The sequence below is a fragment of the Pieris rapae genome, chromosome 20 (genome assembly GCF_905147795.1).
Source record: "Pieris rapae chromosome 20, ilPieRapa1.1, whole genome shotgun sequence".
Taxonomy (NCBI): domain Eukaryota; kingdom Metazoa; phylum Arthropoda; class Insecta; order Lepidoptera; family Pieridae; genus Pieris; species Pieris rapae.
The window spans coordinates 2,022,404-2,040,469 of NC_059528.1; the positions used below are offsets into that span (position 1 = coordinate 2,022,404).

Genomic DNA, 18,066 nt, shown 5'->3' on the forward strand with positions numbered 1-18,066 from the left:
CTGGATACTATCCAGGTGCTCATTATAGAGATGATTAAATTGCACATCAATCATTCTCTATGGAATTAGGTGAATTTATGTAATAACGTGTAATATAAATATAGCGGCATTACACGATGAAAGACGAATTTATTTAATTAATTACATTTAAAAGACGTATATAATATTACATAACAATTGTTTTACGATAACGTAATTAAATTAAAAACATGATTCTAATCGAATTTGATTCTAGATATTAAAACATTATGATGATTATTATTAATGATATTTCACCGTTCTAGGTTGCTTAATACGTTGTTTTATATTTTAACAGTAACTTAGTAATAACGCACGAGGCGTTGGTAAGTTATATAATTAATTAAGTTGTAAAAAATATTTTAAAGGATTTATTGAAGGATATAGCAGTAAGCATATAAATAAAGGAACAAACATCAAGAGAAAGAATTCTGTATCACCATATTATATTTGATTAATTAGTGATTAAGTACCTACTACAAGAAATTAATCTTATTATACCCATTCTCTAGGTCTAAACCCAGCAATATTTTCCCAATTCCTTCTGCCAAAACCAACCTAGGACCTCCCTTTGGAATCCTTCACGATTTTAACGGATTGAACAGTGCTTATCCTGAGCTGAATATATTCGGTAGTTGGCTGATCCGTTGTAGAGTAAGCATTGTCCCCGTCTCGAACCTAATTCGCAGTTTTGCTGATGATTTTTTTCTGATTAACCAAAATATTTTGGTAATTTTATTATATTTTATTGTGTGCTGGTTTTAATTGAATTTTTTTATTTCATATATTTTTGTAATACTTATGTTTACTGCAATTGTCATACATTATATGGAAGATTTTGTAAAATATGCCGTCGATTTAGTGCTTTGTTTGATGTGGTAAACTTTATTAAATAAATAAAGCAAAGGCACATGTCAAACGACAATGACACAATGTCAAACGACAATGACACAATGTCAAACGACAATGACACAATGTCAAACGCCGTGACCCTCTCGGGCAGAGGTAGACAAAAAAGGATGCATGCCAAGACTTTGCACCTTCGACGTCGATTGATATCGTCAATGTTGCGTTTTATTGGCACTTTGCTAGTAGCAGACACGCCCTGATCATATATTATACAGTCAATACTTATACTTTGGTTTATATATATTTATTTATGTACTTTACACTTTACTGCACATTTTACAAAGTACATTAAAAAATATGGTTACCATATTTCTACGAATCTATTTTAAATATGCAAATAAAAATACTATTTGAATGTTATTTTCAGTAATTTCAAACATCGCACCAAACGCTACAGTTATTATTGTTGAATTGTTATCCAAAATACGATTCGTACAAATTAAACACAAATATTTTTCCTACAACATCGAATGTTATAAAATGTTAATTGTTTTGAAGCCAATTGATAACAGCTAAGCATAAGCGATTAATCTAAGTAATAAATTATCCAATAAATTGCATTTGCAGTATTAGTATAAGAGTTTTAATCAGTTGGTAAGGAGATAAGAAACCCGTTATCAAACAATGACATTGAAAATAATATAACATGAAGTTATATTAAGAGAATTTAAATTTAAACGGTACATGGATGTTTATTTTGACTAATATAATATAAACTAGATTAAAACTATTTTTAGTTCGTTATCTAATTAAAAAATATTATATTATTAAAAAAATCTGAACCCAATCATGCCGTGCCACAAACATTTAAGCTGTTTCAACAGACAAAAAGGTGACCATATTTTTAATTTTATTATACTTTAATCTGACTCTTATCTTTATGACACAGATTGGAAAACTTGCTTGAGTAGGATCTATCTTTACTAGACTTGGTTTTTAAAGTAATAAAATTTTATATTAATAAATATAGGTACTTAATCGTTTATTCATTGACTTGTAATACATTTCTATACAATATATGTATATAGAAATTACGTCCGTGTTTATAACAAAGACGCCAATAGAATACATTGAACAAATTGTTGTGTAACATTGTACTCCCGCGTCGTTAACAAACTATAAACCAACATATCAATAACAATTTATTCAACACATTTAAAAGCTCTGAAGGTCGACGCTTTTATAAGAAAAACACATTTGTATTAGTATTAATCTCGTATTTTTAGCCTTGCTGACTAACGTTTCAGACGGGCAAAAATACATTCCTGCCGCCAAAATCACTGACCTGTCCAGTACGATACTCATATGCCTATGCAAATTGGCTTTCAGGTCTCGCCGAGTATACGGGGCTTGCGGGGTCTGGGGTGAGGGAGGCGGGGTCCCAGAGGGGGCCCGCTTCCCTATCAGCACCCGCAACTCGGCCATCAGGGTCTGCACCATGCGGAACACGACTTATCACCACCGCGTCACTGAAGCTTATGTTTTTATTTGGGCCTTACTCAATCAGCTTGCCAAAACCCATTGGCTCGTCCGGTGCATCGTCCAATTGTCACAGTTCCACGTGATAATCACAATCATCAATATCAATGCGAGCGTCTTCGCCTAGCGCGTGCGAGTTGTACACTGTCGGATCTCGTTCGCAATTGACCTCGCCGCTTTTTATAAGTCCGCAAGGTGCTCCCGACTAAATAATGCACAGTATTATATTTAGGCAGGAATTTCGGTACAAGTGTTGGAGGGTTGGATTTTTATTTCATTCATGGGTCACTACAGTGAAGGGTGAAAGACCCCGTACGCGTGCTTCTAATTCATTAATTGCCAATACACAATGAAAATGTAGGTCAGCTGCAGCCGAACAAAGGCTGCGCGAGGAAATAAGGTCAGACGAGTGTTGTTGGGTTCACGAATTGAGAGCTAAATGGGGCACTCTTCCGACGTGGAATAAGAGCAAGGACGATGCAAACAAGTCAAGTAACGATTATTGAGACGCCTCTACCTGGCGATGAATGCAGACAGTACATCACCTGCATTGCCATAGTTGAATCAATTACTAAGCGAGGTAATGTGCTTATTGTGTGTAGTACGAGCAGTGTTGGCTGAGATTGTGCGTTCGATCCCCGGCAATGCACCAAAGGACTTTCTGTCTATGTGAAATCTTCGCTTTTAACTAGGCATTTAATTACATAGACATCTTAATCCGAATAAAGTGTGCCATCAATAACGATCATACCAATCAACGGACTGTAATAGCCATATATCGATACAGGCTATCCATGGTAGGTCGGATCGGTGTATGTGGATAGACCTTTGTATGAAAATGACAGTTCAACTGTGCCAATATGTGCCGAACATAAACATGTATATCTTAATATTATTTGCTTTATATTGATATCAAATATGAGTGTTAAGAGCGAAGAGATTGCATTCTATCCGTCGCCAAAAAAAAATTGTTCAAAGGGTTTGGTTATTGGGATGATAGGACATCGATTGACTGTTACGGTCTAATAATTATTGGGTTCGGGCGTTAGACACTATGTGTCTATGCTATGTGGTTGTATATTAGATGGGCAAATGATCATGAAACATACAGAAATGTAGCGTCACTTTTTTTAATTTTTCTTATTGTATTATAGATAATACAATTAGAAATATGTGTGTGTAAAGATATAGCACTTAAAATAACCCGACTTTGAACGTGAATTGTACGTGCGGTTCAGGGAGAGGTAGAAATAGAAACACCTGACACAACCGACACCGGAAGTGTGGCTGGGCGAGCGTACGACGGCGTCTATTATAAGTCCAGAATATCAAAAAATATTAAGTAAAGTTTGGTATTTCTTGATAAATTAAATGAAAAAGCAATGTTTGTGAAAAGGAAAACATAGGTAACAAAATTAAAAAAAAAAAAAAACAACTGTTAATGTCCTAACTCTTCCATGTTTATGTGTTGTTGTCATGTTTTGTTTTGTTTGTATCATATAGTTATATTAGTGAAACCTATTGTGGATACATCCAATGTGTTTATTTTATGATTTATTTTTAACTTTATTTTTATTGTAAAGATGTATGTGTTTTGTTTCCAAATAAATAAACAGAAACCATGTCAGGGCAAATCTTGATTCAAACAAAATCCTGACACATTGTTTCTTGATCGACTAGGCTGTTCTAGTGTTAGAATCAAACTTTCACCGATATCGTGAATTGACAAGATTAGATCAGTATATTACAGAGTGTAATCGACAAGCATAGAGCCTAATGCTTCCGACGTTAGCACAATGTATAAAGGAAGTATCCGCGATTTCCTGGATGGATAGGAATGACCGATCGTAGCGAATCGTTGAAAGTTGACGGAATGAATGTCCACTTTTAATCGACACTTACGACATTGTAAAGTTGTGTTTGCAAGTTAACCGATAAGTTAATGAGATTCCTCTTAAATAATTAATAATTGCCTTCATCCGAGTCCCATTTTAAGACAATTGATTGGTTTCACTTGACGTGAAAAACTGCAAGTTAACAATAGCCCTGTCATACCTGACCTATTTTTTGGTGTCAATTAAGTCGGCCAACATTCATACCGCACAGGTCGTAACGACACTGTAATTCATATTAATTAGCACCTTATTCGGATACAATATAGTTTACTGTCCTGTTAAAGAATTGGGTGAAGGACGCGATTAAAGCTTGACCTAATTCAGCTAAACCCAATGCAACACTTACAGACGGTACTTCAGATGGTCCTCCAGGTTATTAGAGTATCGTTTTCTGTTACAGAAGTTTCAACACTTAACAATCACTTAAAAAATTGTAAAACAAACGTTCACTATGAAGCAGCGCTATGTACAAACTGAGTGCGCGCGTCCCTCTTCCCGTACGGTAAACGAGGGTTGGGAAGGGTGGCGCCATAGCTGGTGCCTTGTGGCTACGCGTCAATCAATATGCGAGATGAGAAGACAGGCTAATCGGCAAGTTGTTGCTGTGTAATCAATATTCATACATACAATTACAACAAAAAGCAAAGAGTAAAGGAAGTTAATTAACGACAAATGTATGCAGTCAGTAGTGAAACCGTAAAAGGCCATTTAAAATTAAATATCTTAAACTGTTGCACTTGAAAATGAAGTTTCGTGTATCGTGATCTGAATATGCCTTCAAGTGAAGCGACTCGCGGATATTCAGGATTACGAATTATATAATCAGAGTGAACTTAGGTAATTAGTTTCAGTTTCAACCTTGACATGTGTGTGATAAGTTATAATGATACGTAATATATTTATCAATAACAAACATCCCTTAACTATATTTTAGTTCAAAAGTTTTCTTTGCTTTAAAACATATAATACTTTGTTCTTGCCAATTGAATATGAAACCCAACAATTATAAACTTACAAAAAATGAACAAAAGCCAATACACTAAAGGCACGAAACAGGCTTTTTGTATGCAAAGCGGTGCAAGGTTCGAGTGCAACGTTGATTGCATACATTTCGTTCATTGCCACCAAATTTTGTGACATTCAGATTTTATACGAAATCTTACATAGAATACAAAAGATTATATAAATTGCAACATTACCATGATTGTTTAATCCGTGTAAACAATTATCATTATCTGATCATGTTCATCAGGAATATTTAGAGTCTAATATAATATAATATTACGTGTCACGGTGTTTGTATTGAAACTCCTCTGAAATAGCTCGACCGATTTTCGTAAAATTTTGTATGCATATCGGTCAAGTCTGCGAATCGGACAACATACTAAGCCTCTACGATCAACCCCTATTTTTTTATTAAAAACTTGTGAATCACAGAAAACCCTTAAAAGTTACAATTTCCGAAATCCGAAGTCTCTGGTATACACTAAAAACTTAGGCTAAGTAAAATCATAAGGTATTTGTAACCATAGTTAAATCCATATAAAATGGTTACCATGGTAACAAACACTGTAACAAAGACACCGTGCACGTGTTATTATCGAAATAGGAACATTGATTATCATTTTCCAATGCAATCAACAAAATCAGGGCGATAGGGAACAAAATGATACTAACGATGTGATATAACAACGCAAGTTACGCAACGCTGTTACGTACGGTGTAATGACACGCACTATCTCTGCTATCGAAACGCATCGTTGCGAGAACCGACAGCAAACGATTCGTCTAACGTGCTGTTATCGGTGCATCGTATTAATTACCTAAGTTATGCACTTTACCGGTTATGTGTAAGTGTTACTGGCATTTAAATAATCATATGATACGACTCGTTTAGTCAGGTCTTTATTTCGTTCGTCGATATGCTAAATGTGCTCTGTGAAGAATAACTTTCTTCTTATAAAAATCATATAAGCAATGATCGCTGGTTGTGTGTTCTAACACTCTTACTGCGAGGGCAAACGTCGTGAGGCAACTGGCATATGAAAAATTAATGACATGTGTCAAAGCACAGAATAAAATTAATATTTTCAACGAAACGGATGCAATCTGCGGCCGAGTCGTATATAGAGTTGTAGCCCCACTGGATTATTATTATAAAAATAAATAACAATTAAAGGTTCGTGATCGTCCATCTCTGCACAAAATTTAAGATTAGTAAATAAATATTTTTGAAGTTTTACTTCTTAACTTTAACTACTTGCGCGTTGGGGTAAAGATGAGAGTAAATAGAAACGCGCGCACACCGTCACAAAACATCGACACTCTGAAGCTATAGTCAACATTTTAGGTTTTTTATAATATTTTAAATACCATTTTTCTATTGTTAGTATCGTTCTACAAAGAAAGATTTGTATCTTGTTACGCCAAACTAGAACTTACACTTTTTTTTATTTCCGTAGTTCCACTTGAAGGAAATTAAACTATTACAAAAATAACCTTAATTACAAGTGGAAAATTTTGTAAAATCAATAAATAAAAACTGGAATCTGAGTACACATTTCACTATGTAATATTTTATAATAACATATCACGTAATGTGCGTTGTTCACAAAGCGTTGGCTATTTATAAAAATATATGTCCAAAGTAGAACCGGATACATTAATAATTGTGAAACGCATTGACTATAAAGAATTGAAGTAGACTATGAAATAAATTTATAACTTGACGAAAAATTAATAGAACACAAAGTCAAAGTAATTTATTAAATTGTTAATTGCATTTTGTTCGATCGTTTCCGGACTTTACTTTATATACCATATATAATATGTCGGGTACCTTAAAAACATATTCAAATATATGAAGCAAGTCTACAAAAATTAACTTAAGTCGCACTTTTTTCGCTCAATTAACGATAAAAATTTGTTTATTATCCATAAGTCTAACAGCATGTATGCTTAAAATATACAAGGAAATATAACTTCACAAATTTTACACACATCAATCACATTAGATCATACAAAATTTGAAACTAGCAAAGAAAAAGTGAATACTAAAATCCAGTCGTGTACTGAAAAAATATAGAAGAATTTTGTTAATGAAATCTAATTTAATTACAAGGATTGTATTACATAAGTACATGCCGATGACAGAAATGCTCCGAGTAGATAATTAAACAAACATCAATAGAGTATAGTTAGATAAACTAAGAGCTATGGACAAGATTGATACGTGGTATGATAAAATCGCTGCATAATGTCGATGTTATTATTATGCAACTCGTGACATGTTTTATAACGTACCTTATGTAATACTTTTATGTCCTTTTTGCAAAATACATTCAAGTTACAAATGAACACTATGAAGGTCGAGAGAAATCAACGGATTAGTGGGCAGCCATTTGTATGAAATGATAAACAAGAGGAATTAGCGTCGGTCCGAGTTAATCTGACCGCAAGGGAACGGGCGCCATCGACTTTCGCTTTCTTTGTTGTGAAAGTGATGATTGCGAATGCAACAAAGCAATATCTTGCATCCTAAACTCATCTATTGAGTACTGTGCGTCAACATTTACACGAAGATGGGGCGGGAAAGTTTCAAAGTAATTATCTGTAATTGCATTCGGTTAACTGCTAAGGTTTTAACTTGTATGTGCATAGGTGTGACGGATTAGTTTTTTTAAAGCATGTTGCTATAGTGTGCATAATTATCTCTAGCTGTAAATGAATATTCAGAGGTAACTTGGATTAATTACGTGTACGATGAACAGAGAGCTACGCGTTGCCAAGTCGGTCAATGCAATCGATAAGGAGTGGTTGTGGAGTATTTTAATTTGTCTTTGTCTATTCTCTTCTCGTTACATGATCGAACAACTGGTGAACATGAAAACAAAAGCAAACTTTCTAAACGATGACTTTCTCCTAAGTTCGGCACGTAGATATTAACTGCCCTTTATTAACCACAAATTATCCACAGATTAGAAACGTTATCACGGCTTCCTATAACAGATTATTAACTCTAACATAATAAGAAAGTTCACGAAGGTCTTACAAGTGGTACTATGTAGAGTTTGGTTGTCAATACTTTAATATTAGACAATTAGACATTAAATACTTTTTTTATTCAATATCAATACTTCTTTTTACTTTTTAACTATGCCAAATAAAATTATATATGTTACGATTAGATATTAGCGTAGGTTGCATATTATGATAACTTTAACTGTATATGTTTTCAGCAAATATTCTCCATAGGTGTGTAACAGAAAAACGCCCTAGAAGGTGAGCAATCATGGGCGTGGAGTTTACTTAACATTCAAGCACTCAAGGCTCATGTTAACGACGTTATCTAAACTGATGAAAAATTCATTGCAACTAAGGTGTTTCAAAGGTTTGGCTGCTTATAAAAAAATAAAACACGACAACTCTTTTAGATCTTTGCTGCATCTTTTAACTATAATTTAAATTTTTAGACGAATTGGTGATCAGAGAGAGATCTTTACTTTGTATTATATAAATTGTTGTTATTAAAATTAAAAACTTTCAATTCCTCAATTTACGCGCACACAATAAATCCATCGCTTCACAAGCGGGCTCGAATAGACGATACGGCGTAACTAACTTCACAGTGTTAAGTTCAGTTTGTGTTATTAAAAAAAAAACAAATAAGTCAATACCGGTACCACCTTTTTAGGTCTCGGCCTCAGATGTCTGTATTTGATTCATGATCATTAGTTAATCTAATAGGCAAGTGGGTTCACCCTTTCGTGCCTGATGCACGCCCTCAGTTTTTGGATCCAAGGCAAGCCAGTTTTTTCACGATGTTTTCCTTCACCGTTCGAGCGAATGTTAAATGCGCACATAGAAAGAAAGTCCATTGGTGGACAGTCGGGGATCGAACCTACGACCTCAGGGATGAGAGTCGAACGGTAAAGCCACTAGGCCAACACAGATCTTGTGTTATTTTAGTCTAACGTATACAGGTGTATTGTTTTAAAATAGCATGACATGTTAAAATAAAATGGGGTGAATTTAAATTAGTATGTAATTTATACACTGGTTTCAATTTTAGTTAGCATTGTTAAATAGATGCTAATTGAGTCATAAAAATGGATGACCGACTAATTCAAGGTCGCTCGTATCATTTGCATAAAAAATAAACAAAAATAACAAACGTTATTAGTAACTAGTTTAACAAAATTCGTTACGACTATTTGAAGATTGTAGATTTAATTGGAGATTTTAGCAGTCTTTGTAGACTTTGCGTGATGGCTATTCGTGTGTCTTTAACGGCAAACCCAATAACATAACTCTTTCCATTTTTTACCATCTGAGATAAACATCTTAATCCAAATATTGATAAAATTGTGCCAATAACCAATCGACGGACTGTAAAAGCTATCTGTCAACACAGGCTATCCACGGTAGGTCGGATCGGTGAATATGGATAGACCTTTGTATGAAAATGGCATTTACTTTTTATAATATATCAAATATAAGTGTAAAGAAGAGATGGCATTCTATCCGTCGCCAAAAATGGATTGTCTTCGTAGGCTTTCGTTATTTGGATGCAGATAGGAGATCTATCGACTGTCACGGTCTGATCTCAGTTTCAATCTGAGATTGTGGATTAATTATTGGGTTCGGAGACTTGCCCTTAGCCCGGTGGTGCGTGACTTTCACAACTGTGGTGCGTACAAACTCTGGCTGTACTTTTCACATTTGTACAATTAATACTTGGTCACAGTAATGGAATACGTAATAAGGAATGCAGCATGTCACCCTTATAAAATTTACTATGACACCATAATATGTATATATGATACGTATTTCATTTTAACACACGAATGTCATAGTTCGCGTTAACTCTCAACGCTGAATCCTACCCCATAATCAATTACGAAATCATTAACGAAACTCATTTAAAATTTCACAACCGCCTATTTTTGTACAATTTAATAAGAACATTCATAAATCATACGATAGCCTTGCATTATTACTTGTTAAAAGTTCACAGTGCTAGCTAAATATACCGGTTGTTTCACCTTGAATTACACAGTTTATTTCGCCCGATACTTTGATGAAAACCAGCCTTTACATTTCTTGTGAATGAAAATTTCAAACAAAGAACATTTCCACTCAGCGATTTGAAAGTTAAATCGTTTACGTTCCCGATTTTAAAATACACGAAACTTTGCTAGATTTTCTCCTGACATTTTATTCTACCGATAATAATATGTAATGACCCGATTATATCAGTTTATACATAAGACGTGTTAGGCAGAAATCGTCGAATCCGGACTAAAATGTTACTTAGCGGTTATTTTTAGCAATTAATACAATTAGCATAGTCATTATTTCATGAGTGTTCGTACATATTACTATGTAACTCGTATGATTTTTACTACAGTAAATATTGTGTAACAAAAATAGGTGAAACAGTGTAGGTATTTAACGATAAAAGAAACTTAATAGGAAATATATATTATATTCCATTAAAAAACTTATTACACAGAATTTTTGCTTCGGTGTAGTGCAAATAACCAGGGTAGTGTACAACTCGATGTATATAACAAACAAATATTGTAATTAGAATCTTTTAAAGGAATTACTTAAGGATTCACTAGAATAAAATCTCTTTTACATAACATACTATTCTCTCTAGATATTTAGCTAACAATTAGTACAACGTCGTAGTTTAATTTTCTAGATGAAATAGTGCCGGAATTATATACTCAGTTTTGAGTGTCTAATAATAATAATTATCAAATAATCCACAGACATCGCAACATTTTCCTATAGTATCAAATACTTCAGTCTGTTCAGAAACAAAGTAACAAAAATCAAAGACTAAATAGATTCAAACTCAATTCTTAATACTACACATATTTATGCATATATTCTAGGTATCAGCTATCAGAGATACATTAGAATCAGGGTTAATTAGAAATGTTGGTAGCACCCAAGGTTTAAACTTGACATTTGCTACACGATGATAATGAATAATCAATATTTGCTACATACCAAGAGACAAGAGTTAAAACAGATTTCATGTACATTAGAGTGACTTACATAATTTAAATACAGTAACAAATTGTAGAATTGAATACATGCTTCTCCTTCTATAACCATACGTTATTACGTCAGTGTTTAAGTTTTCAAAATTTAAAAGTCTACAGTATTACAATAACTGCGCCATGCCGTGTAATAACTAGTGGCCATCAATGGCTACCACGTTGTCAGGGCGTTTCTATTCAGATTTGAAACAACAAAAACATGACTTACCCGATAAAGTTTTTAATGAAACAATACACGGCAAATAGGGTGGCATCGTTGAGGCCAAGTTCTGGCTTGATCCTGGGCAGAGCTATGGATGGTGACGCCGAGTCCGGCGGCGGGCCGCGCACCTCCGGCGTAGCCGCGCTCATGGCGGTCCGCGGCCGCTCGCCTGCCGAGTGAGGAGCGATCGTGAGGCCTGCACAGAAGCCTTCGCGCTCAACCACCGGCCGGCACCAGCGGCGCCTGGCGGCACACCGCGTCTCCGCAAGTCGCTCGGACGAGAGCCGGGCGGACGCCGGCCACAATACGATATCGATCGCGTTCCTCGCGCCTGCGTTGTGTTCGCGACGCTAGTTCGCGCGTTACACGTCCAGCATGAGGAACGCGAGGTAGATAACGAGAAAGAACCACGGGCAGAACAAGTACATGCAAAGCGACATCGCTGGTTTTTTTCAGTCTCTTTAAGTTATAAAATGCCTTTGGCAATTTTATGGGATGCACGTGCGACGCGTGCGTCTATCGGCGCGGCGGCACTCTGACTGGACGTGCCTGTGGCGTGGTCGCGCTCAGCCCGATATCCGCTCACCACACACTATCTATACGTTCCGCTCGTACGCACCGTAAACACCACGATTTACATGCTGAAGATGCGATAGCCATAAAGCCACTAAAGGATACCGTAACTTTCTTTAAAAAAAAAAAAAACTTTTGTAACGTTTTTGTACGCAAATCCAAAAGTTTAGATTTTTACATTAAGCTAATGCAGTAAATTTGATCTTTGAAACAGACATAAACAGTAAAAATGTAGCTGATAACTAAAATAAATCGATACTTGAACAATACTTTCATTGTAATAATTACTGGAGTCCTGATAATTACAAAGTGTACACTATCGTTTTATCGATAAAAGTCACGATTGAAGTGATAATATCATTGTTAAATGTGGAAATATTTATTGCATATCTTTATTACGGACAATACAATCATTATAATATAATAAAATAGATGACTATTAATAATCATGAGCAACGCACATGAAATACGAAACCCTAAATAGTAGATCCACGGTCAATGTCCCCACGCGAACTTCGTTCGCCAAGTAACGAGTGATCATTAAAAAAATACTTTTCATTGCGGTGAAATCATTCAAATAGGTTTTTTATGTTCATAAGTAATTGGTGCTAGAAAAATATCATGTACATTTAATTTTAAAGATATTCAAAGATATAAGTAGATAATAAAAAACTCTAGACAAACAGTTTTTAGTGTTATGATTATAATGTTTAAAGAACTTTATTTCTACTTACAAAAAAATATATGTATATACGAGCGAGATATACGTCGCCATTAGCCGTCTCAATTTTAGTCAACTGTGTTCACTCTAACATTCATCTTTACTGCCCTTTTTGAGTTTGTCAAACACATCAATTTTGCGAATTTTAGATGGTAATTGACTAATTGCACACCCTCATACCTAATAGACTTATTCAAAAAATTTGTACGCGGCAAGATTAGCAAACTCGCTCTTTTAAAAAAATATAAGTAGGTATACAAAATTTTATGCTGGATCAGAGTAAATACTGATTTTGTGCACCGAAACTCAAGTCTGTTCTAGGTATCGATCATATTAAAAGAACAAAACATTTTAAGATATTATAAAAATACATAGAAAATATTAATATAATATGTGTTAATAATTAAAAACTAAAACTAATGAACGATTATAAGCACGACTACAATAAGGTCTCATACATTGACGGCTTACAAAGCTGTATTGTAATAGAAAACAGGGCAGTCAACTTCTAAGAAGACAATTTAACCCTGACGATAACGTCCTACTCGATTACAGGGAATACAAGTGAGTCAGGAATTACACCGAAAAAAAGATAAGGAAAATCCTGACCATACGCAGAGGTAAACAATGAGAAAATTAATTGGAACATCTGTCTTGATAAGTATTGAGGATACGGAGCAAGCGTATGATGCATCGTAAATGTCACGATTTTTTAGGTCACGCATAAAGGAAATTTTAATTCAAATTAATTACGTTACAGAACGTTCTTAAAAGGGAAAGTATTCAGCCCCTTTTGTGTTATATAAATATCGCTACACTGATTCCTAAGACATCAGCTTAAAAGTTTCGTAAGTATAGAAGAACGAGGTACTATTATAGTACAAATTTTATAAATATCTACGGACATAGTTGCAATGGTTTTAAGGAATCTTTATAAATACGGTACCTATAGCCCATGTTTCTATTTAATTTTAATCGTATTTTTTAACTTAAATCACTGTTTATATTCATAATACATTCAGGCGTAGATAAAATACAACATAGTATCGTGAAAATATTATGATCAGAAGCCAAGACCTTTGCTAAGTGCAAAGCAATAATAATTGTAAACACAAATCGTGAATTTATCACGACACGGTATAAAATAATTACCACAGAAATAACGTATCTACAACAGCAGATTTTATTTATTGAGGAAGAAATTACAATAGTCATTTATAATATTCAAGCACATAATGTACAATGTAGTTAGGTAAATTATATACGTTTAAATTATGAAAACACAAGACAGCTGAGAACAATACGAAATTATGTAAATTGCATACTGCGCCATGGAAAAAAATACTTGTTCGGATTTAATAAATAAATTAATATTTCTGTACATTGCAACAAATACTATTCTATTAGCAACTATTTACACTTATCGTTAACCCAGAAAAACATTTACATATTCTGAATAGCGAATATACAGATAATGGTAATAATGAGCTTCGTGCAGCAACATATACAGAGGCGTACCTAAGCATTTCATCCGAGGGCATGCAAGGGCCCCAAGTCTATGGGGGATACAAATACTCCTAATATGGTTTTATTATGTTAGTTGTTTATAAAAATTACTGATTATAGGCCAACCAATACAAATACGATGGCAAAAAACCCTGTAGTTAAAAGCATAGCGAAGGTCACATCGTCCATTCTACTAAAAAATGGGGCTATTAATACGCCTAATATGACTTTATTGTGCTAGTTGTTATAAAAATTACTGATTATAGGCCAACCAATACAACTACGACGGCAAGAAACGCTGTAGTTAAAAAGCGTAGCGAAGGTTTTGTCATCTCGTCCATTCTACTACCTTAATTAAAAAAATAAAAATAAATTGATGGTTACTATTAATGTAATGATCGATATTAGCCAACCAATACAACTAGAACGGCGAGAAACGCTGTTGTTAAAAAGTGCGGCGAAGGTTTTTTCTTCTCGTCTATTCTACTAAGTACCTTAATTTAAAAAAAAATACTATAAGTAAATTAATTGTGAATATGAGAGCAATGATCGATGTTGCTAACTGGCATTGAGCGGCATTACAGCAGTTATGGGCCCAAAACCCCATACCACATCACGCTTTGCCTCCGCCACTGGCAGCACAAACACACCTTGTGTGATCACTGATCGCATTCGTGAGTCGAGAAAATTACTAAGTTGCATTTGTAATCAGCGCTATGGAGTCTCAAAGTTGGCGTGAATCGTAACTTTGAATAACGTGATTCGTGAATCGACAACAGGAAATAAAATTTAATTCTCACTGCTGCACATATGTGATTGGATTTAAAAAGCTTAAATGATTATCTAGAAGTTAGGTTAAGTATTCAGTAGATCTCTATTAAGATTGAAGTTACTTAACTCTCATATCATAACTTGTTCCGCCGAAGAGCTGCAAGACTGATAAATGTACTAAGCTGTTTGCCTATTCCTCTCAGGCTATTATTAAGATTTGTTAAAAAAACACTGTTGGCCCCACGTGGTATTTAAATATTTTTCATGACCTACCTACCCCATGCTGCATATAATTATGATTTTCATTCCTGTAATATAATGTTTAAGTATTTCGTAAGCACCCCTATAGTGCTATACATGTGGGCGTCTTTGATTTTCATATTTAGTGACATCGTTCGACAGTCATTATTTTATTTTTTTACACATATTACCCACGCATTGTCTATGCTTGAAAATGAATTTTATTTTCTAGGACTCTTATAAAAACTGGAGTCTGCTTATGTTATACTTGAACGGAACTGGAGTAAAAAAATTGAATTACAATACTCGGCATATTTAAGGTCAACACGAAAAGATAGAACTAGAAACAATCATTTACATAACCAACTGTGACAAGAGGGCCTGTAACGATAATATCACCATGGCGGTGCAAACTGTTTATCTCAATGGCTATGGCGTTTACCCCGTCTCGGCTACTGTACTTACGCAAGTCCAATTTCCCGCAATCGGCAAAGCACGCGCTGATCTATGGCGCAAGCTTTCATCATTATTCTCATTACGAGTAATCGTGTGCAATATCACCGCTCCTGCCTCAATGTGCTATTTGTCACATTAAGGGCAATTTCGCACAGATACAAATTATCAGGTCTTTTATCCGTTTGGTACTTATCGTTAGTTCGGAGTAAAGCTTTCCTGTAATATAATCTTTAATTGTGAACTCGAACTAAAGCTTTTCGCTTAACAAACGCAAAGTTGTCTCATTAATGTATACTTTAGTAAAATCCTTCTATAGTATTGCAAGAAATTAGTTTGTATTGTTAGAATGTGGCAAATTATAAATTTGATTAAACTTTAAGATCTATCTAATTTAAATTGATAATTTAAACTAGATAGATCTTAAAGTTCTTATAAAATAACTTCTTAAATAGATACATAAATCCCAGACACAGTGCAACGATCCAAAGTTTAACGGCCCTTTGGATCAATCGAAAGTATTCAGACGCCTTTGTTGTCCTACTGAAATTCGTTGTCTCGAATAAATTCAATTGAGCCGTAGCTTTGCTAGTTAATATTTCTAATTCGACCCTTTGTCATCGGGGGTGCTTTCAACTTTCAGAATTAGCTATGGGACCTCCAACATTATTTGAAGAATACATTGTAAAAATTTAATAAATAAAATCAATAGTTTGTGACTGCTATTTGCGGTTGTATATGTATTCTGACGAGTTATATGTGTATGATAAACAACTACTCAGAGAACAATTTTAATAAACGAGGAACCTTTAAAACAGTTTCTCACGGATTTCCACCTGCGACAGATCTGATACCCTTCATCCACCATCATGCATGCACATGGTTGATGGATACTTTTTACGTGTTGATTGATGACAATCTTATGTTGCTCCAACTTACATTACCATATTATAAAACAAAGATACCATGTACCCCCTTCAAGAAGGAGGTACTAGCAGCTATCGACACATGGTTTGAACTTGCCGTCAAAAAGAAAACACTAGGACTATGAAAAATTTTCTTTAAGCGGCCTAGAAGCTAGGTGATGAATCTTAGAATATTCAGTACAAAAGCCCGATAATAGACGAAGGGAAAATTTTATTAGATAGCTGTAAGTAGGCTACTTACCATGGTTTCTACGTTTTTGTAGGTTATAAAAACATAACTATGGCAACAAATACGACTTAACTCCACGATTAGAAGGCGAAGTATCATCAGATAGAATGTATCAAGTAATTAAAATTCTACACCAATGTCGGAAAGCATTTTATCAGCAATCTGATTACTGCGTGTGCCACTGACGCCTGATCATGTTTTCACCAACTTCATTTTGAAATAATAATTAAAGGTTTAGTATCTATAGTAGCTAATATAAATTATGAGAGTGGCTACCAGTCAGAAAAAGATTTTCTAAACTTTCTGTTCTCTAACTCCAAAAAAAAAACTCAGAAAGCGTTGGTATTGTTACCAACGCTACGCAATTGGATTTTTGCAAACGCACATTTGATTTTTTGGCTATAGAACTTCAAGATATCCATATTTTATTTTTTCAAACAAAAACTGTGTAAAATTTTCATAAGATCAAAATATTACTTGATTAAAGCAAACACAATGAACAATAAGTAAAATCTTATAACTCCTAAGTCCAATGTTGACTTGTTAGCTGACCCTTGAAACAACAGTTCAAGCGAGAACTGTGTTTGTTTGTGTGCCTAGTTTAAGACGTGAAGTGCCAACGTTGCTAAGTAAACATCTCTTTATGAGAACTCTACAACATTGTTGTGGTTTACGCTGTACCTATTTCATTAAATGACAACTGTATATATATACACTAGTTGACGCTGGCTGTTACTTAGAGCTAAGCCTTATTTCATTTTTCTAACAGACTTTTCAATTAAAATCCGAATAGTTTTTAATGAATAATTTCAATGGGTCATGACAAATTATAGTCATTCCATACTTCTTAGGTACTACGTATATAATTTATAATCGATTGTATACAATTTTCTATGTTTGTTTCTCGATATTTTTCAGTGGCGAAGACATGACATCAGAATCAACGTTTCAGCGCTAAAAAAAATATTATTAAATTCGGCTCGCAGCCAAACCACCCTGGTTTCTTAACTAGATTGTTTCGGTTTGAGTGTAATTCACAGATTACAATAACAATAATCCAGTAGCGCC

The 18,066-nt window shown here is 34.4% G+C and overlaps 1 protein-coding gene across 4 annotated transcripts in view; it reads right to left on the reverse strand.

Moving 5' to 3' along the window:
* The window catches only part of LOC110993127 (protein bunched, class 1/class 3/D/E isoforms), a 133,971-nt gene that overhangs the window by 23,854 nt on the left and 92,051 nt on the right, over positions 1-18,066 (reverse strand). The window contains exon 1 of one of the 4 annotated variants that reach the window (XM_045632495.1): positions 11,586-12,072. The exons of 2 other annotated variants lie outside the window; for them this stretch is intronic. In XM_045632495.1, coding sequence (XP_045488451.1) covers positions 11,586-11,728 — 143 coding nt within the window. In that variant the 5' untranslated portion in view covers positions 11,729-12,072. Of the gene's footprint in view, positions 1-2,212; positions 2,542-11,585; positions 12,073-18,066 lie in introns of those variants that run through there. One more of the 4 variants, XM_045632494.1, reaches the window with a different exon arrangement.